Here is a 25,538-nt window from a genome sequence, read left to right as displayed (position 1 = left end):
CTTTATTTTTCGAATTACTGTTATTTTATATTACACATTTTAAACAGATTACACATTTTAAACAGATCAAAACTTTAATCAAAAATTACACAGAGCACATGTTGGGATTTACAAAATGTGACAAATAGTTATATAAAAAACATGTATAGATACAGAAGAGGTTTACATAACGTGTTTAAGATTGATGTGGTCTCTTTAGCCTCAGGATGATCCTTAACAGTATCAATGCACTGAAAACAAAAAGACTTGTTTTAGGGTACAGTTGAAAAGTCTCAGTAAATGTCTTTACTTCTGTTTGTCTCAGTTTTTGAAAGCAGAATTTAACGTGATCCAGAATGCTGTGAATTAAACACTTGTTGTATTACCTTGCCAAAGTCATAACACCAGCAGGCATGAACTTGCCGGAGTTTAAAAACCGTAGTCCCATCACCACAGCCAGAGTTCCTGAGGTGCCTGCATTTTCAGAAATTCAGAAAACCATTCATTGCAAGAACATAAAGAGTGAAGTGTTGCGTTCACAAACACATTGCATTGTAATGTATTTGTGAAGAAACATACTAAACTCGCTCACCTACTGAAAGCCAGACATTCCTGGGATTTTGAGATGTTTGATAAGCACCAACAGCAGCCAGCAGGCCAAACAGGACTCCTGCAGCCAGAGAGGTGACACTGCCTGTGGAAGAAACAGAATCAGGTGAGTACACCTTCCTCCTTTTTAAATGGTTTCCCTCAGAAATCAAATCTTGAGTGTAAACAATACAGTTGCTCTTGCTTGTTAATCCTTCAAACCATGGCTATTCAAAACAAACAAATGATACTTTAACAACTTCAAACAAAACAATTGTAGATATCGATTAAGTATAGGCCTACTTATTAAAGAACTTTTTTCGCAGATAATTAACCAAAGTTAGACTTCAGTATATGGCAGATTCTCCCACCTCTTGATGAGATTTGTTAACGTTACCTGAACAACAAAGATGTAGCCTACAGAATGAAAAAACATAAAATAATAATATAACAATGACTGAACTACATACCAGCCAACTCAACACTCAAACTCAATCCAAACTATTAAAGAAAAGAGCCGTGAATAACGTCTGTAATTGATGCACATGAAGGATTTCTCTTACCTGCTTTCATGTAACCAATAATTCCTCCTGTTGACACCAGAGAAGCATAAATGAAACCAATCCAGTCCACAGCCATGTCCACTCACCAGAGACTTCCTGCTAGATGACTTTATGATTTAACCCAACCTGTCCCACACGAAGACAACGGCTTGGATTACTCTAAAAAATATTACTCAAATGAACGGAGATCAACAAGTATGCTATAACTAAACCGATATGCCTAAACCTTTCTACCAGCAGTTTGTGCAATGTGCACCCAACGTCTGAACGTTTCACTTCCGGGGTCATGTAGTTCAAGTTAAATGGTTAATTAAAAGTTTTTTTTGTACTAAGTGGTATATCTTTTTTTAAACTGGTCTTTAAACCAATGGCTAATAATAATGTGACTTATTGACTCATTGTGATCTTTCCATAAAGAAAGCAAATAAACACAATCAGCAGCTGTGCTTTATCACCTCCTCGTGGTGACCAAGTGTAAAAGCACACATGCATACACAGATTTCTATAGATATACCCTCAGAGGCATCAAGTTTGTATTGAATACTAAACATGGCAAAGTTTACCACAGGGCAGCTTCTCAGTTTAATACACGTGTTTTAATCGGACATGCAAGCAGGAAAATTATAGTCTGTTGTAAGAACATGAGTATCAGATTACAGTGTCTGCTGTAAATGTTCAGTAACAATGTTAAGAATACTTCACTGAGGCGAAGTGATACACAAAGTGAAGTCTCAGTGATGTTAAGCTTCAAATCAGCACCCATTCAACATCTATTGTCCAGTTATATGAGATTTAACTGTTGAATACTTGACAATATAATAAAAATGTTTTTAAAAAAGCACAGTCCACAGACAAATCATGTTTTATTGCTGCCTCTTATTTTTCTTCTCAGCATCAACAACAAATATATTTACATAATATTGCTAATTCAAAGCTGTACTTTATCACCTCACTATGACAAAAGCACACGTGACAAACAAGTCAAGACATAAAACAGTCCATGAATAAAACCTATTTATTATTTTAAATCTTTTTTTCCACCATCTTTTTTCTTCTTTTTCGGTTTGCTCTCATCTTCTAGGATGACTTCTTCTGTTGCAATGCGGACTCTCTTCATCTTTGACAGCTCCTGAGCAAGTTCTGTGGACAGAGAAACAACAGCATTGAAACAGACAGTAGAAAACAGAGTGTCTTTGTCTATTATGACTGTTGTGAGAATGCCTACAGCATTTGAACTGCCAGCCTCAGTATATCCTCTTATAGACCGGCACAGGAATGAGTCCTAAAACCCAGAAGTGAGTTAACATTTTAGCCCCATGGGTTCTAAACTCTAAAAATTAAATGGGGATTTTAAATGGGAAATGTGTGTTTGCCACAGAGCTTATTTTCTGTAATAATCCAAAATCCAATGCAAAAATCCTATAAGACAAATTCTCGTTCGAACCCATAGCGAAGCTACCTCCGGGTTGGCCTAAAAAAAATACAGTCATCAGTATTCCAGTCTTTACCAAACTCGTTTTTGGCTCCCAACATGATGAACACAATGTACAGTCAGTGTTTCAGGACAGCTACCTTTGGATGATGTCGCCCCAGCTGATGGTTCCTCAGTGGTCTGCTGCACTGATGAAGGTTTCCACACAGCGAGACACGTCAGTCTGGCTGTCGTGTTCACTTCCCCCAAGAGAGTGGGAGACTCCAGCTCCTGTTGGGCGACACTGTTACATCAACAGCCGCTCTACATGTATAACAGTCTTAACAGTGTCATCTTGCTTCACTTTTTTAAAAATGAAAACCACTTGATAATGTAATTTAATTTTCTGAATATATTACTTTTTGTTTCTTTCATATGTTTTCTATAAGGTACTAAAACAAAGAAAACATACACTATTGCTGAAGATGCACATTTTGAGGAAATGGTTTGAGGTTACAGCTAAATTGATCTTTTATGTACATAAATAAAACCTCCTGAAAGAGTAAAAAAAAAAAGAGTCATGCCTCTTTGAGATAGAGCTTCCACATTTTGATGAATCCATCGTTTGAAGCCGTCACCACCACGCAGAAGTCCTCCATCATGAAACTGTCAACAGCTTTGACTCTGGAATCACAAAAGGACTGAGGTTTTAACGCAAAGTTAAATGGAAACAATGGTTCACTTTTTAAACAAATTCAAATCAACATCTGCAACACAGAAACCTTTAACACACACGGTAACGGATCAGTGAAGAAAAAACCCCTATTTTGATGTACCTGGTTTCATGAGCCTTAAACTCACACACCCACGTCTCTTTTCCTGTGTCACACAATCTCACAATTTCATCGTCTCCTGCAACGGCCAGAATGGAGTTCTAAAAAACATGCGAGATATAACAAGTATTTAAAGTACAAGTTTTGATAAAATCCATCTCTAAACACACACATAAATATAATAAATAATATGCTAAACTGTCATTTATAGTCAAAGAACTCACATTCAAAAACTTAATGGATGCAATCCTCTTTGGGCTTTTGATTGTTGCCGTCACCGAGGCGGTCTGCAGGTCATAGATGTCCATTTGATCATTTATAACAACCACATATTTATCCCCATCTGGAGACCATCTGACAATGTGTGCATCTGTTAAACGTTTAGAGAAGACAATTTTCAATACACTCAATGTATATTAAATACACATTTCACTTATCAACTTCACAAAGCAGGAGTGGTCTTACTTTGTTTTATGTTTTTGATAAAGGCTGATCTTCCATCAATTAGATTCCATGTTCTGAAAAGATATAAAGAGTGCACATTTGTTTTCATTTCTTCTTCACTGAATGATGACAGGCTTTCACATGGAGCTGTGAAATGTACCTGAGTGTCTTATCTGTGCCGACTGTGAGTGCAAGTTTCCCAGACGGATGGACAGACAGTGAAGTTACTCGGCCTCTGAGGGAAAACAGTGGATCTCGTCAAAACAAAATAAATAAATACAACAAATCCGCAGACCAGCCGTCAAACTCTTCTTTGTATATGCTTACTTGTGAGCTCTGATAGATTTCAGACACTCCCATTTCTTCGTGCTGCTCCACACACAGACGAGTCCATCCTCTCCTCCGCTCAGCAAATGAGATGTCCCGTAAAACTCCAGGCAGGTGATGGTACCTGTGGGACAAACAGTTAAAAGTCTGCGTCTGTAACATGACGTTGATCGAAGTCCTACTGAAGATACTCACCGTCGTGATGCAGCAGAGCTCCATGTTCGACTCTCTTTTTCATATCGTAAAGCTGTATGGTCTCATCTTTGCTTCCTGTGACTACAAACCTCTCACTTGCTGCTATAGCTGATATGGATGCTGTGTGGGCGTGATGTGTGAAATCTGGCACTGCTGTCCACTCCTGCATGGCAGACAAAAAAAACAAACAAGAAAATAATAATTAGTCTAACTGTCAAACTGCTGTTTACACAACTCACTGCCTCTGAACACACATCACTTTAAATCATCAACCTGCCATTCACTGCACATCATTTCTTCATTAACCTGTGGAGTTCACCCATTATGTATAATCTTCTGTATATACCCTCAACTATTTTACAAAACACACACATATATATATATATATAACGTAAGGTACTGGTTATTATTATTGCTCTGTAAGACTACCTATCAATAACAGTGATTGCTTAGTTTAGTTTCTAAGTACTGGTAAAAGAGATTAAAAAAACACAAGGCAGATGTGTTCTCCTGTATACTGAGAATAAGACCCCCAAACTTACTTTGTTGTCTGTGTTCACTCTGTAGCCCACCGTGACCTGCTCGTAGCTCCCTGCGACCAGCTCCAGCACTGCTGCCATGCTGGAAGCTAAGCTAACAGGCTAGTTTGAGAAACCTTCAGCACTTATGTCTAAAATGTGACACCTGTTTGTTAACAGCGACTACAACTGCAGGAAAAGACAGACTATATAAACACAGATAAAAACAAGAGTAACGCACAGCTTAGTTAACCTACTCTGAAATGCCTTCCACTATTTAAAAAGAACAACAACGTGGGAATGAACTGCGGCTGCGCGAAACTCCCCTTCCTTACATTCTGCTGAAAAGGATTTCAAAATAAAGCCAGTGCTAAATAAATCATGCTAAATAATTGATTTATAGGCATGTATTGGCTATATTAAAAAGTGTATAAACATGTATGTGTAAATTATACAAAGACAAAATGTTCACTCATTAATCTACCAGTGTTTTAAAATTGGACATGCGAAGAAACCTGCTGTTTCCCCCTCTCATATTTTCAACTCTTAGACTTTAGATATGTTTTGTTTTTAGTTGTTTAAGATCATTTAACGATAATCAGTGATACACAACCAACAAAAAAAATCAGAGCATCAGTCTATCTACAGACAGCTAAAGTTTAGTGTTATGTTGTCATACAGTCTAACTTAAATATTTATGATAAAGCCTTTTGAAACAACTTGCCAAAAATAAACAGTAAAGGAGAAGAGAATTGTCAGAAAACTTTTAAACCTCGTGAAAGCTTATAAACTTGCAGAAAATATATATTTTTTAATTCTGTTATTTATTTCAGTTATATAGTATATTTAGTTCCCCTTACTTCATGTTAACCCGAGTTATGCTGTCTGTTGTGACACAGGTAAATCTGTATTTTAAATCATGCCTGCTGGGTTAATCATTAGGATACAGGTTTAAACGCTGGCTCATACATTTTCCAACATTTGAGTAGTAAAATCAAAAGTTATTGTGATCCTATACGCATTTATTTAAGCCAACCCATTGAACATTGTTAATCACAACCACTGTGTGGGGTCCACCCTCCTAATGACAGAGAGGAGGGGTGCAGCCGTTTCCCTGTATTTTGATTGGCTGTTTTTCCTAACCACGTCATGATTGATGCTTCAGATAGTTGTCCACAAGCAGCGGTAGTTTTTTTTTATTGAGGATGTGCTAGAGTAAGTTTTCCACTTAACGGAACCATGTCTAGAAGGTAGGCCAAATTGTCTTGCTTGGAGATTGAAGTAAAACATCAGAAATCGTTTTCTGCAAGTTTTGTTTCAGCTCCTGTTAATTGCATGTTTTGAGACACACTTTGGACATTTCTGAGACTTTGTTTCCATTGAAGAAATATTTGTTGTAAACATTCGTTGCACTGTAATTCGACACTCTTGTCTGAGTTTTTGCTTATATAATGTCGACAAAAAAAGAAGTTATCCTGAAATTCTATTCATCCTTTTTTTTGAAGCAACATCTGTTTCAGACAGACTATGCCTGTTAAGAGTCAGTGCTGATGTTTCTAGCCTGTGTGAGGAGGATCTGGTAGTGATTAATGATGTCAATTATAAAACACAACAAATGGGACATAGTGAACTCCTCTCATTCTGCAGTAAAGTTACGTCCTTGTGATCCTCATCAGTCCTACCCTAACTAAACTTAAAACAGAGAAGTGACTGTTTTAGAGTGTGCCTCTTCTTCCTGTCATTTGCTACTTACTCACTCCCCCCCACACACCACACACACACACACACACACACACACACACACACTTAATGTGACAAATAACTGCTGTGTGCTAATGTGACAGGAAGGGTGCAGCAGTTTTTAGAAGGTATTGGTATATTTGATGGCATTGATTCTTTTTGGTGACGATGAAGAATAAGGGTGAAATTGAGCAGATTTAAAGACTAACTATAAGCAACTTACCATGACCTCAGCTTTATACCCTGCAGCACACTTGTTTAGACTAGGGAAATGGACTTTGTGTTCTTTTACAATTAATCAAATCAATGTGCAGATTAACCCCCCCCCCAGGTTTGCCTTCTGTCATGCACTGACCCCCAGGATTGTTTTTTGTACTTTAAAGCAACTTACAGCAAACAACTTTATCCAAGTGCTCTCTGAATCTTTGAACTCAAGAAATAGGTCTTAGTCACATGAAGCTTGTCAAAGTAAAAAAGACAAATAATTCAAGACATTTTGGATTAGTCAGCTGCGATTGTCTGGGTCTGGGACTTGCTACTTTAGCTCCTGACTGTCACACTATCATTACTTACTGGAATGCTTGAAAACAACCAAGCTACCCAATGTTACAAGAAACAGCTGTGCTTTAACACAAACAGTTTAAATGTCTTCTGCGCCTAAAGCCCACTGTTTCTGAATTCTCTCTCTGAAGAACGGAAACAAAAAAACAACGTGGTAGTCTTTTATCAGTTTTCAAAACATGTAATGTCAGAAACAGAATCAGTTTGCTGAACGGGTTGTTTTCTTCTCTTATTTCACAGTCAAAAGGCAGACCTTGAGCTCACTGAGGTGCTCAACCAACTGTGGCGTCTGGACACAAACCGTTTAAAACCAGGGAGCGATTACATCATTAACCTCCAGGTGAGCATTTTTAATCTGCCAGCATTGCTCCTCTCTGCAATACCAAACCGTCAGTCAGATAAAATGTCATAAAAGCCAACTCCCAACACAAGCATACATGATCTAGTTTAATAATCAACTAGGTTCTGGCAACAATAGATTCATTGTTACAGCTGTCTTTGAAGGGGTTTCAGATGACTTACAAACTGCTTTTTGATTCAAAGAATTTATATCAGTATTATACACAGTCAACCACTTTTAATGCCTTCTCTTTGTCTGCTGTGTGTTTTTTTTTGTAACCAGGGTAAGGCAGGTTATGTGCCTCAGGGCAGTAACTATGCCAGAGACAAGGCACATGCTCCGCTTTTCTCATACGTCAACGAAGAAAAACTCAAGAGTATCGAGACATATGCTCGTAAGTCCCATTGTTTAACAGCTCTATTTTTCTTGACGTCCTACACTTTTAACCAGCATGTATGTGTTGCAGATTTCGTCAACTTGCTGGACAACTATGAGGCGTCCACAGGTGTTTCAGAGACGGTAACATCAGAGGAGCTGCAAGAGAACAGACTCTTCATTGACTCGATGATGGAGACCGAGGTCATGAAGGTGCATTAAAGGGAGAGATCTGTCAAACACAAATAGATCCGACACAGCAGCTGTTAACGCTCCTGAAATGTTGACAGACTTTCAAGCTTTATTTACTGTTGAGTTTAAGAAGGGTTTGAGGCTAATGAAAAGGCCAACTCCTACAATACCAGCCACTATTTACTGTGCCATGGCTGCATGTTACTGTCTGTTACGAGTAATAATACATTGTTAGATTTCCATAATAATGTAATTCAAGAGCCAGAGGGTTGACAGAGGTTATCATAAACATGTAGTAATACTTTGTGTCTCCTTTGACAATTATACATCAAAACAAAAAGACAATAAAAACACACTTATAAGGAATCTTCTACTTTTCATTACCTTAACAGCTTCAGGGACACACATCAACCAATCTGATCACAACGAGAGAGAAAAATGTAATAATTATTAATTTAGCCAGAAAGATAGCCATTGCCAAAAAAATCCATCCAATAAATAATTGAAATTGTAATATTTAAATAATTTACTTGTATCTTGGTGATGAGACTTTGTCCGATTCATTTACTATTGTCCATATTTTGAGAGCAACAGCAACCACAAGACCAGACACCTTAGATGAATGGTAAATGGAGTCTCAAATGAAATATTGTTTTACACCAACATCTATCTTTATGCACTAAACTGTTTTTCTTCTTCTTCCCGTCTTTCATTTAAAATGTTAGTATACAGTTTTTTTTATTTGTTTTTATAGTGTGCTCATAAGTATCTGGTCGGGAAGAGGCAGTCTCCATCAAACCCTACACAGTTCAAGAAACAGCTGTATGACATCTGGTTCCGCCTCTACCACAGGGACAGGAGCGGAGGGTGAGCATCAGACTAACAGTAGAGGGGGCTACTGTAATGTTTTAATGCAAAGCGCTTTTGTTTAATCATCTCCAGAGTTACCTGAAGGAGGATGTCTTTACCAGCTTCAGACAACAGGACTGGCCTCTGAAAGTCTGAATCTCACCCCTAAAGAATCTTTAAGAACGCTAAAATAAATTCAAGAAAAAAAAACTCCTTCAGAATGCTGTATGGATTAGTATAATCTCAGTTTTATGCTTTGGCTACCCTCGTCCTAATAAGGACTTATTAAATTAAATTGTATATATGTATTCTTTATTCATGACAGAGAAATAGATAAAATACACTGCATGCTTTTCTAAAAACTATCCTACATGGTTTATTTATTTATATAAAACATTTATATAGAAAATCCAAGAATACAAAAAACTTTTTTTTTAACTCACTCTCTCTCTTTCTCTCTCTCTCTCTCTCTCTCTATTTCTATTCTGATATCCTACTCTGTTAATTGTCCTATCAAAATAAAGGCTGAAGCCCAAAAACAAATCCTAAATGAAATGATATAGTGTTCATTTTGATGTTAATATTCATGTATTGCTTTTACCAGAGCGTTGTTGTTTTTTTTTATTGTAGTGAGGATTCTTGTGGATTTGAACACGTGTTTGTGGGGGAAACCAAGTACGGCCATGAGATCATGGGTCTTCACAACTGGATCCAGTTCTACCTGCAGGAAAAACACGACCATGTTGACTACAAAGGATACAAAGCAAGAGACAACAAAGATTCTGTAAGAAAATATGGAGTCATCATATTCATAATGAAGATACTGAACACACTTTTTTTTTCTGGAAAATATCCACAAATGATCTTCCTCAACACATTTCATTCAAGTTTTATTCCATTTTGCCGTGATTAAAGTACTTATAGTCAATATACTTGTTGCAATAATATGTAGTACAAGTTCCTTAATGAGCCTGTTTCTTCATTATTGTATAGCCCGATGAAGATGACCATGTACTGAACCTGCAGTTCAGTTGGAAAGGCTTGGTGAAGCCGGTTGGCGGCTCCTTCATTGGTGTCAGCCCTGAGTTTGAGGTAGCCCTCTTCACCATCATCTTCCTCATGTCAACTGAGAAGTCGACGTCTGTGGTGGTAAAAGTGGATGAGTACGTGCTGGAGCTGGTTGTCTATAGGCACGGGCGATCCATCGGCACTTCATTCCCAAAACTGCTCAGCAGCAACAACAGGGATTTGTAATATTACACCACAAGTCATTTACAGTTACATAAACATTACGTTGTTTTACACTTTAGTTTCTTTGCTATGCAGTATAATCTTTTGAGAAATCCAGATCAGCTTTTGTTTGCATTAAACGTCAGGCTTAAACTGAGTACATTGACTTTTAAGACTTAACTTCCCCTATCTGGATTGATTGAATGACTGGTGTGTAACCTGTTATTATTCATTTAACTGTCATATTCTGTATAATTGTATTGATTAAATAAACTTCAAATTGAAAAAAAAGTCTTGGCAAATTTTCCTTCCCGTCGATTAAATGAGGATAGTTCTCAAGATTAAGGGGATAAAACATTTAAGCAGTTTAGTAGGTCAGCGTTTAATTTCTATACATAAAATAATCCCCATTTTGCCCCGGTAATAGTCTGTCAGGCGGACTTCCTCTGACCTACAGTAACCCTGGAGTTATGACAACAAACATAATCAATAACACTTAAACAATAAAGCATGCATTTTTTATTTCAGTGAAATGTATTGTTGATCTGCTGTGCTTATTAAGTGAAAGATGTTACAATTGACATTGCAATGATTTACCTTGTTTCTTTCCCAAAAAAAAGTGTAGAATCCCAAACAAAAATGAAAAAGCATTTAATTTTTTTTTTTAAATATCTGTATTATTTGGCAATCATGGCTTGTAATACTGTATATATATTGATATTTACTTATTAAAATGTAGGAATGGCTACCTGGCAGACATTACTCAGGGAAGTACATCTACAATAGCTTTGGACGCTCCCTCATTCGCGCATGCGCACTCTAACAAATCCCTTACCATGTCAAGCCGCAGAAATGAAACTGTTCTCCTGTAAAAGTAACTGATGAAGTGGTGACCGAGCAGGTAAAGGTACACACTTTCAAAGCTTTAGATAAATCTGTCCCTTATACTCGCTCTCAGTGGCAGCAACACTCGTTTTATTACTTATAAAAAAACTTCTGAAGTTAGAGTTAAGAAATAAAAACATAGTGAGCTAACAGCTAGCCGCTCGGCTGTCGTTACCATCAGTTGACAAGTCGTTACCACCTGACAACCGCTCACATGATTTCAACTACTGCGACCGCACACATGACACCGCAACAGGACGCTTTCTTAATGTGTTTGCATTTGTAATTTGGATCATTGCAGATTACCCCAGAAGCTTGTTGACAACAAACAACAACAACAACAACAACAACATGTTTGGTAAGAAGAAGAGAGCAGCGCAGCCCAGAGGTCAGGGTGCTGCTGCAGCGAAGCAGGTAAGACTCACATTCGTTTAAGTTGAAGTTGGATCAGTTCACTAGTAGTAGCAGCTGTCACATGTGTGTTTTACGCCCTGGTTTCAGATGGGTCTGTTTGTTGACCCTGAGGAGATGATAATGGGTATGGAGGGGGATCTGGACGACCCGGATCTGGAGGCTGAACTTGCTGCTATCACTGGAAATCAAGCTGGAGGGAGAGCCAAGCAGAAAGGAAAGAGTGAGTGCAATGAAGCCCCACTCCTTTTCACTTTACATGGTCTTATTTTGTCTTCTGGAGTCTGACATTTATGCTGACATTTAAATGAATTATTGATCAACTTTACTACCTCTGGACATATATAAAACACATTCACAATATTCCCTTACATTTTTTTAATTTAGATGTTGTCATTATCAAGAAATGGATCAGAGGGACAGTTAAATAAATTACAAATGATGGTTAAGTGACATTTGAAACATTTCTGTGCACAGCTGTTATATGTTAAAAGGGCAAAGATTTAACTTGATCTATACTGCTGCTGAACCTGAGACAGTTTGTCCCAAAAAGTCTTTGTTAAGCTGCTAGTCTTATCGTTTACTTTTGTGTCAGGCAACATCAGGTTTGTTTTTAATAAAGCTCTCCTCGGGCGCTGGTTTGGTTCCAAGTGGTTAGTTTGCATGACTCGTGTACAGAGAGCTAACAGTCCTCGAAGCAGGCTGTCCTGGTTTGAATCAGACTTGTGTCTCCTTTGCGGCTCGTCATTTCACACTCTTCTCTCTCAGATTCTTATTCACTGTCCTATCCCTTAAAACAAATGTAAAAAATGTAGACAGAGATAACAATTTAATGTTTTGTTATCTGTTATTTAAATGATCAGAAATCATGTACAAGTGACTTTAACAACAATGACAATTCAAGTGTTTTAGTATTTTACACCCAGGAGCAAATTTATCATGATTTAGATCTCCACCTGCAAACAAAACCACTGAAACAAGTGAACGCAAAGCCCAAGCACAATATATGCAGATATTAACCAATCAAACACTGACTGTGCAGAAACCAGCTGCTGAACTTGTGTTAGCTCCTACCACTGCCCTGCTAGCAAAGTGGCTACCCTGAGCAATGCTGACGCATCATATTATACAGGTATTGGATAAGTGTTTCTACACCAATCAGAGAGCTTACTGTCATGTTAGAAGAGTGAACTCCTAGAACACTGACACTGCTGTTATCTGCTCCTTCAAATGTTTCTTTTGTTATTACATCAAGTCTGATGTTTCACTCAGGCAGTCAGTGCGTGTCCTTTGGGAGATACATTGACAATGTGTTTTGCTCAGCTCCTGCACAGGATACACTTTCATTGTATCCACATGTGTTCTTGTGCTTCATGTTCTGTAGTACGATATGTCTTATTGGCTTAAAAACCTCCTGCGGCAATGTGACCAAGACATCTTTCTGCAAGCTTATTGTTCTGGAGAAGTGGTTCTCCTAGTTGATTTACACTTGAGTTCAAGCAATAATTAACCTATTGAATCATCAATAGGTATATGTACAGTATAGCATAAGCTTACTAAGCTGGAAACATGTCTTCATGTGTTGCAGGTCCGCTGCCCATGGAAGACATCGCCAGGATGGCTGATGAGTGTATGAGAGACGTGGATGATGATGAAGATGAGGGTAACCTGGAGGATGATGAGGATCTATTGGTTTGTGTTCTGTTTATGTATCTCTGCTCTCACGTCATCTATCAGATGTGTGTGTGTGTGTGTGTGTGTGTGTATATATATATATATATATATATATATATATATATATATATATATATATATAGTATTTTACTTTTATATCGCAAGTGTGTTCAATTTTGTTTTAGTTTTTTTTTGTCTGTACAGCACTTTGACCTGAAAGCGCTTTACAATTACATTTATTATTATTATTACAATCGATTCAATTAGCTTGACAAAACTGCAGTTATCCAACAAATCAACAGTTCAGCCATCCAAAAAAGAAAGCTGCATTGTGATTGAGCTTTTTTGGCCACCAGCCGTGTCCTCAAAAGTCTTTTTTAAATTCAAAAACTCATCCAGAGCCTGAAGTCTCATTTTGTATTTGTTGGACAACTGCATCTCTTTTCCAACCCTCTCAACAGAAAACGTGTCTCGCTCACCGTTTCTCATAAATCTAGCTGTGTGTTTGAGTAATCATCGCTGGCTGTTGAATCAGTTGCTGTTTCTTTTTACCCCCAACAGGCAGAGCTGCAGGAAGTGGTGGGTGATGACGAGGCTGAGGATGCCGAGACTGTTTCCTCCACGTCTTCTGCAACCGCTGAGACTCCTCAAGCTGACACACCAGAGTCTCCAGAGTCACAGGTACAACGCACGTGTCTCTCTCTAGCAGCTTTGTTATAAACACCTGCAGTATCTCCAGGTAAAAGTGTACTTCATGACTGGTAGAAAAATGAACTTGAGGTCAGTCTGTCAGTATTTATTAACCAAGCACAGATTCTTTAGCAGTTTCCTCATCATGCTGACATTACCTACTTGTTTGTTTTGGTGCAGCAGAAGGAAGTAAAAGTCCCGTCTGCAGCGCCCGGCAGCCTCCAGCACACTCTGGAGGAGAGATTAACCATGTACAGGACTGCGTCAGAAAACGCCAAAGCTGCAGGGGAGACCTCCAAAGTTCGCAGATACGATCGCGGCCTGAAGGTGAGGGAAAGAACCGCCAAGATATATTCTCAGGCTTAGAATGGATTATATTAGATTAGGATATTAGAGTGGCTTTAATGGATTATCTACATTCCTTTTTCTGGAAGTGAAGGGGGCTTTTGGTATTTCAAAAGTTGAACCTGTAAATGCATTAATAATGATCCTTTATGATTGAAGTATTAGTGAATGATTCACTACATTCGCTACAGTGCTTCCAGCATGGAGCCCTGTTTCAAGTCTGTCCTGTCCTAGAGAGGCAAACACTACAAAAATAAAAGAAATAAAACCTAAAGATGTCAGCAAAAATGTAAAATAAAGAGCCAGATCATCGGATACATTTCAACAGATAATGTTATGTATGATAGTGTTATGTAGCATTTCTATGTCAACTTTTTTCTTTTCTCCTTCTCTTCTCAAGCAACTCCAGGCCTTCCTGGACTTCACAGATTTTTCGACATTTTCTGGAAACACTTTAAACTTCCTAATGTTACTCTTATCTCCACAGACTCTGCAGTCAATGCTAGCTGCCGTGAAAAAAGGGAGAGCAGTGAACGAGGCAGAGATCCCTACTCCTGTTGCCACTGGAGCCCCGAGTGCGCCCTCCTGTCCTGCTGTCCCCCAACGAGCTCCTCCCCCCGTGCCCTCCCGTCCTCAGTCCACGCCGTCAGACCAGCAGGAGAAGTCGGAGGTTGTCACTCCAAGCAGTGAAGAAGAGAAGTCTTCCTGCAGCACCCTGCCTACTCTGAGCAGTGTCCCTACTCCAGAGGAACCCACAACACAGCCTCCCACAGATGGTCAGTGAGAGTCGGAATATACAAAATGATTATAAAGCATTAGTGATAGATTATAAACAGAGTAGCATTTATCACATGTCAGAACCCTGTGAGCACTAAGAAGACATCCATCTACAGTATTCTCTCCTCTTATTCCAGTGACTCATTTTAGTTTTCTCTAGATCTGCTCTCTTTTTTTGTCTCTTATTCCCAAAAGTACAAAACAAACACACATTGCTTACATATTCTCGGTTAAAGGCAGGAAGTTTACCCACTCTGTTACACCTCGTCTGCAATGTGACACACGCAACAAGCTCTGATATCTGAGGATAATGAGAGGTCAACAAATCGTCGAAATCTGATCTTCAGAAAACAACTTCAATTACTTTTATCTGGGCAAATTGACTAAATGAATGACTGCCTGTCTGTTTCATACTCCTGTACTGACCCACACGAAACCTGAACCCAAAACCGTATGTGTGGAGCCAGCGGTTTGTATTTTCAAAATGGATTCAAAATGTGTAGAAGTGGCCCTAAAATGCGACAGTCACTGAGGTAGGTTGGTTTCAGTTTTGGCCCTGAAATGTTTCGACCATGTTGCCTGATGTTGGTTCTGTAAACATCACATGTTTAGGCGAAAGGTGAACTCCAGCACACACTCTAACTTGTAAACATGAAGGGTTAGTACTGAAACGTTGCCAATAAATGTTTCATGCAAATTAGACGGCGTGCTGGAGTTTACCTTTGAGTTGTGGAAGGACAAGTTGCTCTCCAACACACCCGTCTCATTTTCCCATTTTGTATTCTCGCACACTTTCCTGATATTTCTTTCCAAACATGATTTGGTTTGGACCTGTTGTTTTTTTCAGTGACAGGTTTGTTAGATTGTGGAGTCAAAGTGGCCGTCCTCCAGCTTCTGAACATGTGATGAATGCTGCCTCTCAACGTGCTAACTGTTCTGTGGTTTTGACCTGTGAATCCGCAGCCAACGAGGAAACCAAGAGGATGCTTCTGGAGAGGCAGAGAGAGTACAAGATGGCAGCTCTGAGAGCCAAGAAGCGCGGAGACATGGAGCAAGCGAAGCTTTACTTCAAGACCAGCAAAGTGAGTAAATAATTCACGACTTTAAAGATGTGTTTGAGTCCAGGGATGTTTGTATCTGCTGTGCTGCTTTGCATACATTTGAATCTTTGTGTATTTATTTTTGTTTACGTTGAATAATAACAAATAATACTGAATAAAAACCCCAAATAATCTTTTTAAGCATAGTTTCCATTTGATGTGATAGATGGAAGAACAAATAAATGTATATTTATTTTAAGCCAAATAAAAATGGAAGTGCTTTTCATTGACTAAAACACAGATGATGGATCCAATTCTTCACATAAATACATCAACAGGATAAATCACCATTTCTATCACAAAATTATAAATAAAAAAACCCAGAGTGAAGCCGAGAGAGTTTCAGCTGTAGGAATGTAGCAGCAGCTGCTTTGTCATAACACGCAGGACTCCGATTTGCAGTCTTTAATCTCAGTCATATCTTCCCTTTTTTTAATTACTAAAGATCTGCACTCAAAGTGAACCAAATCTGATATTTGTTCTAACCTCTTGGATTTGTAGCTCTCAGAAACAGAGATGTTAAACTGTTGTCCGAGCTTGTTGCCACATATTCTCTCTGCAGTATTCCTTGCTCCAGTATTTGACTCATGCCAACAATGTGGAAGCTGACAAAGACCATCATTATGTTTAGCTTTTTGTGTTGTTTTTTTTTGATGCAGAGGTTTGATGCAGTGATCGAGGCGTTGGTGAGCGGACAAGCTGTCGACCTAAGTAGCCTTCCTCCGTCTCCTGAAGAGGGTGAGAAACGATGGTGAAACTGGAAAGCAAACAATGTCTTGATTTTTCTCTCAAGACAAAAGATAGAATAAGATAGATCCAAATAGAGTTTGGCTGGACACGCTTTCCACATCCAATCGTCGTTGGAGTTACGAGTGGGTTGACAGATGAAATTGGGAAACATAAAAGACAGAAATGAAAAAAAAAGTAAAGAAAACAAACTTTGGATTTGTAGTCATTTGCAAAAAAAAGAGTCTGTGTTATCAAATTATTATAAAAAGGTCCTCTGTAAAGCTAATAACACAGCCAACATATTTTCCTGCATTTTTTTAGCAATCAGGAACTTGCAGTGTGTGCTTCTGTATGTTGTAGTTCTTTGTGTGTTTTGGTGTTATAGGTTCAGGCGGGGGTCCTAGTCCTGTAAAAAGCCCTTCCTCCGGGCCAAATATGGAAGTCACCAAACCAGTTACAGCAGCTCCAGGTAGTAATTTTGTCAACATTTATTAAGCCTTGGTATTTGCTCGTGTTGCAGCCATGATCTGTCCCTCTTTTTTGACGAGTCAATGATACAATAATGCTTTCATAAAAATGTTTACATGTCAATGAGAAGATAAGATTCGATCAACTTTAGGGATTGTAGTGTAAAGGTCGATGAATCATAAAGTATCAGGCCCTCATGGGTGAAAAACATAAAGTCAAACTCATGCCACTCGTTTTTTTTTTTTCTTACTTCCTGTCACCTAAAGGATGTAGCAGCATGAAAGATGACAAAGCAACTTTTCAAAAAAAAAAAAGAGAAAAAGCAACATCTTCATCCTGTCCTCATTCTGTCAAATTCTTCTTGATTGAAGTCGGTGAAAAAAACCAAAACCTCGTCTTGGGAAGTAAAGAGAAAGAATTATTGAATTGGCATGTAAAGAAGCTATGTACCAACCCACAAACCTTCTTCTTCTCACCCTGAAGAAAGCTGTTTGTGTCTTTGTTATTGGACACGTAAAAAGAGAAAGTCTTTGACAGAGTAAACGTGGTCTCCCTCAGCCTCTGCCCCCTCATCAGCTCCAGCAGCTCCCAAAGACGTGCTGGAGGCTCTGGAGCAGAGACGAGCCAAGTACGTCGAGGCGTCCAATCAGGCCAAAGCCAACGGCGACGACCGCAAGGCTCGAATGCATGACCGCATCGCTAAGGTAGGAGAAGACGCTCACCTGCGGATGCCTGCGTTTCCCTACACACAACCAAACACATTCACACATCTTTCTCTTTCTACTCCATGGAAGCAGTTTTATTTCTGCTGCGTAAACATTGAACTTTTCTTCAGCAATACCAGAGCGCCATCCGAGCTCACAAAGCAGGAAAAGCTGTGGACTTTGAGGAGCTGCCTGTTCCCCCTGGTGAGATACGTTTGTGACTAACAGTGTGCCTAAATGTATTTCTAGGTGTATTTCAAACAGGTTTCTATTTCTTGGTCAGAGGGGAAAATAAAGACCATAACGTTTTAGACATTTTTACTTGAAGTCTGAGCCAGTGTTGTCTTTTCTTTCTTTCAGGGTTTCCTCCGATCCCGGGTCAGAAGGCGATGGGAGCAGAGCAGGGACTCATCGCTGCTCTGCAGGCAGCCGATAAACTATCCTCAACAGATGCTACTGAATCAGCCAACGAAGAAGACGCTGAGGAGAAGGAGGAGGAGGAGGAGGTGAGCTATCAGCGAAGTATTAAGTTAAGATTATGACAAGTTGTTGATAACATATTTTGTGTGTACTGCAGTCTAAGCCAGCTCCTCCAGTGGCAGCAAAGAAGCCAACATTAGACATCCCAACTGCAGGTCAAGGGATAAAAAGGACTCCATCACCTTCACCTGACAGAACGTCAACCAGAGAAGGACTCTCACCTACAGGTCTTTACAGAAAACATTTAGACAGCTGAGCAGCTTACAGAAGAGTGTGTACATTCTGTGAGGAGGATGTGATCCCGTGTGTCTCAGTACAGTTCTGTGGTATCGGCTTGACAGTAACAGCAAGAGAGAGAAAAACCCAGAACTGTACACTTAGACTGAGCACTGACACAAGCTGGGGCCTTCATCGGGGGGGGGATCATGGAAATTTAGTTCAATGATGGTGTGCTCACAATTTCTGAAAAAGAAACAGACACAAATATTTTCCCTGAAATTCAGGAGACACTTACAATGTTTTCATTCTCCACATCCTTTTTATCGGGACAAAAGCAGTTTGTGTTAATATGTCATTAAAATGAGTGTGCTCTTATCCAAAGGAGATATTTGTCATTTTGAACATGATGTGACATTCACTTTATCACATGTTCTGGTTATATTATAAGCCAGGTGGCTCTAAGACTGAATCAAGAACATTTGAGTGGCTGTGGTTCAGTGGGTAAAGTCTCAACTCTCAAACCGGAAGGTCGAGGGTTCGATCACCAGCTCCTGCGAGCACCATGTCCGGTGTGTACTTGGGCTGAATGGCTCCCCGTCACTGTGTATGCGGGTCCCTGCTCCTGTTGTCTGCTGCTTGGTGCGCTAATTGCCCCAGAGGGATTAAATAGAGTTTAAAATATATATATATATATATATATCAGGACTGCAGACTCCCTTGTATTGTAGCCATCACCAAGTATTCAGCTCTGTCAGGCAGCAGCACAGGACGGTGTTTGTTAACTAAGTAGCAAAGTCAGGCAGCGTGACAAACTCCCACAGAACTGTCGATACGAAGCGTCTCTGCTCACTCTACTTGTGTGCACTCAGTTCAGTTTGGATTTTTCTAACCCGTCTTCTCCTTCCAGCGGTTCAACAGCTGGACTTCCTGGAGGGCAGGAAGAAGCAGTACATGAAGGCGGCTCTGCAGGCCAAGCAGAAGAACGAGATGGAGCAGGCAAAGGCTTTCCTCCGCACCGCTAAAGGCTTCGATCCCATGATCGAGGCGACACGCAGCGGTAAATCAGTGGACATCAGCAAGGTGAGGAGACGAAACCTTTACTTTGTTGAGTTGACTTTGAACCCAGCTTGTTGAAAGTCTTCCCCAAATGTTTCTTCCAGTTTAAACCTGTTTTGTGTTTTTTAATCACGTGACTTTTTTACTCTTTGTTTATCATGAATAAATAAATCAAAAAGAGGGAATTGTTTGCATTCTGAAGGTTTTATGTGACTGTCTCTGTGCCGCATGTGTAGGTGCCGTCGCCCCCTGCTGACGAAGACGACGACTTCATCCTGGTACATCACAGCGACGTGCAGATCTCCGAGAAAGCAGAGCAGGTTTACACACAGCTGATCAACATCCTGAAAGAGCAGTACGAGGTAAAACCTCCACTTCAAGGACTGAAGAAGACTTTTCTCGATGAGATGCAAACATTGAGCCATGTTTGCATCTATAACAACCCAGTTCTCACATCTCATGGTTGTGGTATTAAATGTAAGCAGTACAACATTTCCATCGTTGCAGTAAACGTCTTCAAACATCTGTTAACTCAGGTCACATTCAGATCTTTCTTTCATTTCCAACGTTCAAGAACCCAAAGTTCTACGAATAATTCAGATAAATAATTGGGTTGTTTTTATTTATTTATTTATTTTATTTGTTTATTTCTCTGAACACAAGCATGGTTTTTGAGCTGTTTAAAGTTTCTTCTGACTTTCTTCCTTTTAGAAATGTATGACCCACTCAAAGCAGTTCACACACCTGGGAAACGTCGCAGAAACAACAAAGTAAGCTTCCTGTGAAACAACCGTTTATGTACAACCTCTGAAATATCATCGTCTGCAGTAAACCTGTCACAACAGACTAACCCTTCTCAGCAGAGACCAGAGCGAAGACCCCACATTATTTTACCAAGAAGCCGGACATGTGGTTTTTTTTATTACACACGACTTAGTAATAAAACAACCCGGCTGTTTAAAGTGTCTCACATACGATGCTTGTGCCCCAGGTTTGAGAGGATGGCGGCGGGCTGTAAGAAGAGTGTGGAGGTCCTGAAGCTGGCTCAGTCCAGAGGTCTTCCTCCTCCTAAACATCACTTTGAGGAGAGATCGTTTCACACTGTCAGGTAAGCAACTTGTATTTAACGATCAAGTCAAATACTTTCATGTTCACTGAAGCCTTCTGTTATTGTTAACAAATATGAACACAGCCTTGGAGATGATGAAAACGAGGCTTCATTAAATACTCTGTGTTTCATTCGGTCCACTTTAAAGCTGGCTCAGTCGAGACGTCTTCTTCCTCCGAGACATTAAAACAAATCTGCTTCAAACTCTTCCTAAAAGAAGAAGAAAATATTTATTTATGGATGAAGCTGAGGTGTGAATGTAAACGTAATGTTAGCATGTACAGTGACTGTATTATATCGAATTGTGTGAGGAAAACCTCAGAAAGACCTCTGGAAATATTGACGTTATAATGAAGTTATGTTAAAGCAACAAGTCGCTCATATCTGACCCCTCTCCGGCCTGTCCCGTGTCTCGTCTTCTGAAGGATATTTCCAGAGCTGAGCAGCACCGACATGGTCGTAGTTATCGTCAAAGGGATGAACCTTCCTGCTCCGAATGGTAAAAACCAAACTATTCAGTGACAGTCGTCGTACACGCTGTCTGACACGTCTGAACGGTGTGAGCAAACATACATGTTGTGACCTTTTATTGTCTTTAAAAAGTGTCTGAGCGTGTGTGTTAGTTAGACGTTGATGTTTATGTTCATTTCGAGCTCATCAATCACTTTAAACTTGTTGATGCTCCTTTCTCCTTCAGGGATCCAAACCAACGACCTTGATGCCTACGTGAAGTTCGACTTCCCCTACCCCAGCGCGGTAACAAACTGAAGCTTCCACCTCAGACCACTGACATGTTCTCATTTCGCTGTCCTCTTAAAAGTTTGTTTTCTTTTTTTCAGGAGCAGCCGCAGAGACACAAAACTGCCGTCATCAAGAACACAAACTCTCCAGGTGAGACTTCCATCCCCGTGGACTTCTGTGTCTAAAGTATTTATATCAACATCATCAGTGTTTTTGGAGCACCAGCTCTTTTTTGTGTCTTCATTTTGGGACATTTCTGCCGCTGCTTTTGATTTGAGCTCCTCTCATGTTTGTTATCTCTGATCTCTTTCGCCCAGAATACAACCAAAGCTTCACCCTGTCAATCAACCGTAACCACCGCGGCTTCAGGAGGGTGGTGACGTCGAAAGGTCTCAAACTGGAGCTGCTGCATAAAGGGTGAGTCACAACCTCACTCGGCTTCTGCCGCAGCACATCTACAAGCTGAAAGTTCCTTTTGTGTAAGCGACCACAGCAGCAGTTTGGAAACGAGCAGCAGATGTATGAAGCTTTTTATTTTGTTGAAGAAGATGAGAATCTTCTGATGAGACCGTTTACAACTTTGACTACAATGAGTCAAGAAATAGGAAAGTTCATTCATGAGTGAAAAATGAAGTGCTACCACCTTACTCCAAATGTACTTACATTTCAATGCAAAGTAATATATTTCATTAGACAAATGAGTCCAATCCATCAAAGTTCAAGTATTTGAGGTTTTTTCCCTTTTCTCATACTGTGACATGTTGTGCTGCACTTTAACTTTGCAGCGTTCTTTAGACTTTCATTCCCTGATCTCGGAGCCTCAGCACCAGGGACGGTGACTGAAAATAATCAGCTAGTTAAATATGATTGTCCCCATTTCATCAGTAGCATTCACTTGAATTGAAATGAAGACTGTATCTGTAATCCTCATTGATAGATAGATACTTTATTGATCCCGAGGGAAATTCAAGACGACAATTCATGTCAACTTTCGCTGCGTCTCCCCACACTCTCTCTCTCTACTGTTCTACCAATACAGGCGTACACGTCGCCAAAAACATATTTGTAAAAAGAGCAGAAAGGATTTTCTTAATACTTAATGAACCGTCCATATCCAATGTAAAACTATAGCCCAACAGCTTTGTCTTGAATAATGATTCAGATGACTTTCCGTGTCACATTCGTTCTTCGCTTAAACACGTGTGTGTGTGTTTTCCCGCAGAGGTTTCTTGCGGAGCGACAAGCCGATCGGGACGGCGCTCGTGAAGCTGGAAAAACTGGAGTCACAGAGTGAAATCAGGGAGATCGTAGAGGTGAGTTTCAAATCCAATAAACTGGAGAATAGATAAGAATCCCTCTTTGATATTGAATGAGCTAACTGAGGTGGTTGTGTCTGTGCTGCCAGGTGATTGACGGCCGTAAGCCTACAGGAGGTCGTGTGGAAGTCAAGGTCCGCCTGCGGGAGCCTTTGAGCGGGAAGGACATGCAGACGAGCACAGAGCGCTGGCTGGTGATCGACCAATCACAGGTAACATGAAATGTGCCGGGTGGAACATTTATTTAGTTTTTTATCTCCGCAGACAAACCAGTGCTCATGTTAGACCTGTGATGGTTCTTGTTGTTTCCAAGGTTCTTGTTTAGATGCTGCTTCAGAAATAATGGTGATATACAAGATCAAGGTAAATGTTCTTTAATGTTCTTTAAGTTCTCTTGTTTTATGTGTTGTGGTTTATTGACTCGTCTTTAATTAAGGAATATTTGTCATAACAATTAAGCTCATGAAAGCTCCATTTCTGCTGATCTTACTTTAAGCTATTTACAGGACTTTTACTCACTGAGCGACTTGGTAAACATTTGAAACATTTCAATTCAAAATCCCTCTTTCAACAAAATGTGAGGATCTGAGTATATTTAGGACTTTGGTCAATTCTCTCTGTTCAAGATATTTTATGCACACATGGCACTTAAGTACGTTTCAGTCATTGCAGTTTTTAGTGTGCACAGTAGAAGCTGTTGTTTAATTTGCAGATTTGTTTGATTCATGATTTATTTTTACATGGAGTTTCTTTTGGTCACGTTTGATTTCCTGACTGATGCGTTTGATTTGTTTGTTTCAGATTTAAGTCATTCAATCAAAAATACTCCGATTGTGAGAAAGACGAGAACGAGGACAGAGATGGTGAAGACAGCCTGTCGTTTAGACACCGACACGGGTTTTTGACTTGTTCGAACTTTTGCACATTAGCAAGACACGAGAGCTCCCTTTCACACACTGCAGTCCACCAGGGGGAGACATGGAGCTGGTTCATGGTACGTCAGCTGGTGTCTGGATCTTTAGGAGCTTAGCAGTGACTCCAGATGACCAACGAAAACGTTTTATTTTTGTGAGTGCAGATGTAAGCTTGTGGAAGAATCTCCTGATGAGATAGAAATCACAGAAAAAGGATAAAAGTGGTCCTGAAAGTCTCCTCCTGCGTCCCCCCTGGAGGACAGAAAGCAGTGTGTCCTGTACTGAAGCTAATGGGACTCAGTGTCGAGCTGGCCACATCCTGCTGCCTGACTCCAGTTAATGTAAAATATATATCAAAGAACGTGTACATATTCCTCATATTACTCAGCTCTGGTGTCTAGTACTGCACCTATGCACTAATACCAAAGTAATCACTGTTGCTGTATCATGCTGCATATTGGAAGTTGCCTTTAGCTGCTGACACGGGAGGTTATTTCACACATTTCATCTGATGTTTGGAATGCAGGAAGACGCAGCACCCTCACAGGTGTGTTAGAGGAGTAAGCCAACAAATAATGATACTATTAAAGGGTTAATAACGTCATTCACAGAAGACCACCTTCCTTTTTGGCACCTTTCTCTTTTAATTTAAAAAAAGTCACTAACTGTGGTCCCTTTGATATAGGTGGCTTTAGATTAGATATTTATCTTGTTTACACTCCGTAGCACAAATCAAAGATTTTCAGTCTAAAAAAGCTTTATGAAGATTTATCTCAAGGCAAATATTTCTAATTACGCTGACCACGAGGTGGTTCAAAAGGGATCTTTATTTAAAATATCAGCTGAATACATGAGCGATAACTTATACTTCAGGTAAATAAACTTTTTTTTCTTTTTTTTCTTACTGTTACTTACATGAAAGTAAACAGTTGTGTTTTCCAGTTCAACCTAAGAGGGTCGTTTCAGTCATTTTAAACCTAGACAAAGTTTTTCACATATGTTTGGGACAAATTAAAATTCTTCCAAAACAGTTTACCTCTTGACATGAGAGACTGTCTGAAACAGCTCTGTGTGTGTGTGTGTGTGTACACCACTTGAAAACGGACTTGATCTTTTGGTCATCAAGTCCCAACAATTTGGGGGGAAAAAAGATCCCGGTTCAAATACCTGAATAACCCTCTTTGGTTGAAATATTTTTTAAACTATGCATCAGATCCCGAATTCTTGAATGAATCCCTGAAATTCTTAAAGGGCCAGTGCACCTGAATTAGTACAGAAGCACTTAATGTGTTACTCATAGCATGCTCATAGTTAAGGATGTTTAGAAAACCTCTTACTGCTGTAGAAGTACGAGAATAGAGCATCGACTTCAAGGCCGTTTTGTTTTGTCGTATTTTATGAAAACTCTTTTAGTAATGTAACTTCACTGGAACAAGTCTCCACCTTGTATTTCGTCTTAAACGAACAACATTGGTTTGAGTTATAAGACACTAAAAGAAATGTTTTGTTGGTCGTTCGAGTGCTCTGGTACGTTGAGGCTGTAACACAGAACTGAGCCAACCACATCATCCAGGTTTACGTCAACGTCTACAACATCGTAACGTTTCCATGGTCTCAACATTTCACGACTCAATGAAACTCACAAACGTGATTGAACTTCCCTCATTGATTTGAATAATGTTCCCTGTTATATTCCTGTTCAAACATTGAGACGGTACATGTTTACAGATATGTCACATTGTTTATACTCTATAATCTCTGCCTGCCCGCCTTTCA

The 25,538-nt window shown here is 39.6% G+C and overlaps 5 protein-coding genes across 5 annotated transcripts in view; 2 read left to right on the top strand and 3 right to left on the bottom strand.

The window, feature by feature from the left end:
• The window catches only part of zfyve9a (zinc finger, FYVE domain containing 9a), an 86,213-nt gene that overhangs the window by 32,173 nt on the left and 28,502 nt on the right, over window positions 1-25,538 (bottom strand). The gene's annotated exons all lie outside the window — the stretch shown is intronic.
• On the bottom strand, window positions 48-1,444 carry LOC306826416 (transmembrane protein 14C-like). The gene is made up of 4 exons (XM_079347729.1): window positions 1,131-1,444; window positions 572-673; window positions 366-453; window positions 48-230 (listed from the first exon to the last, which is right to left on the bottom strand). Exons 1-4 carry the CDS (start codon window positions 1,204-1,206, stop codon window positions 176-178), a joined length of 321 nt encoding a protein of 106 aa, XP_079203855.1. The 5' UTR covers window positions 1,207-1,444; the 3' UTR covers window positions 48-175.
• Window positions 1,958-5,205, bottom strand: pak1ip1 (PAK1 interacting protein 1). The gene is made up of 10 exons (XM_079347728.1): window positions 4,883-5,205; window positions 4,341-4,503; window positions 4,146-4,269; window positions 3,979-4,053; window positions 3,840-3,892; window positions 3,599-3,744; window positions 3,378-3,475; window positions 3,126-3,225; window positions 2,703-2,832; window positions 1,958-2,270 (listed from the first exon to the last, which is right to left on the bottom strand). Exons 1-10 carry the CDS (start codon window positions 4,958-4,960, stop codon window positions 2,149-2,151), a joined length of 1,089 nt encoding a protein of 362 aa, XP_079203854.1. The 5' UTR covers window positions 4,961-5,205; the 3' UTR covers window positions 1,958-2,148.
• On the top strand, window positions 6,023-10,436 carry LOC306827116 (uridylate-specific endoribonuclease C-like). Its single transcript, XM_079348788.1, has 7 exons — window positions 6,023-6,108; window positions 7,400-7,499; window positions 7,782-7,893; window positions 7,966-8,087; window positions 8,821-8,933; window positions 9,546-9,699; window positions 9,909-10,436. The coding sequence occupies exons 1-7, from the start codon at window positions 6,098-6,100 to the stop codon at window positions 10,167-10,169; spliced, it is 873 nt and encodes a 290-aa protein (XP_079204914.1). The 5' UTR covers window positions 6,023-6,097; the 3' UTR covers window positions 10,170-10,436.
• On the top strand, window positions 10,958-24,366 carry cc2d1b (coiled-coil and C2 domain containing 1B). Its single transcript, XM_079348492.1, has 26 exons — window positions 10,958-11,046; window positions 11,317-11,444; window positions 11,532-11,664; window positions 13,030-13,133; window positions 13,677-13,796; window positions 13,986-14,132; window positions 14,638-14,926; window positions 15,891-16,009; window positions 16,687-16,765; window positions 17,142-17,225; window positions 17,783-17,928; window positions 18,060-18,132; window positions 18,289-18,434; window positions 18,506-18,635; window positions 19,535-19,707; window positions 19,920-20,045; window positions 20,395-20,453; window positions 20,675-20,791; window positions 21,217-21,290; window positions 21,489-21,547; window positions 21,631-21,682; window positions 21,850-21,949; window positions 22,755-22,845; window positions 22,938-23,060; window positions 23,162-23,211; window positions 23,650-24,366. The coding sequence occupies exons 2-25, from the start codon at window positions 11,382-11,384 to the stop codon at window positions 23,171-23,173; spliced, it is 2,619 nt and encodes an 872-aa protein (XP_079204618.1). The 5' UTR covers window positions 10,958-11,046; window positions 11,317-11,381; the 3' UTR covers window positions 23,174-23,211; window positions 23,650-24,366.

This window comes from Symphodus melops (assembly GCF_947650265.1).
Source record: "Symphodus melops genome assembly, chromosome: 7".
Lineage (NCBI taxonomy): Eukaryota > Metazoa > Chordata > Actinopteri > Labriformes > Labridae > Symphodus > Symphodus melops.
This window is presented reverse-complemented; position numbering and strand designations above follow the sequence as displayed.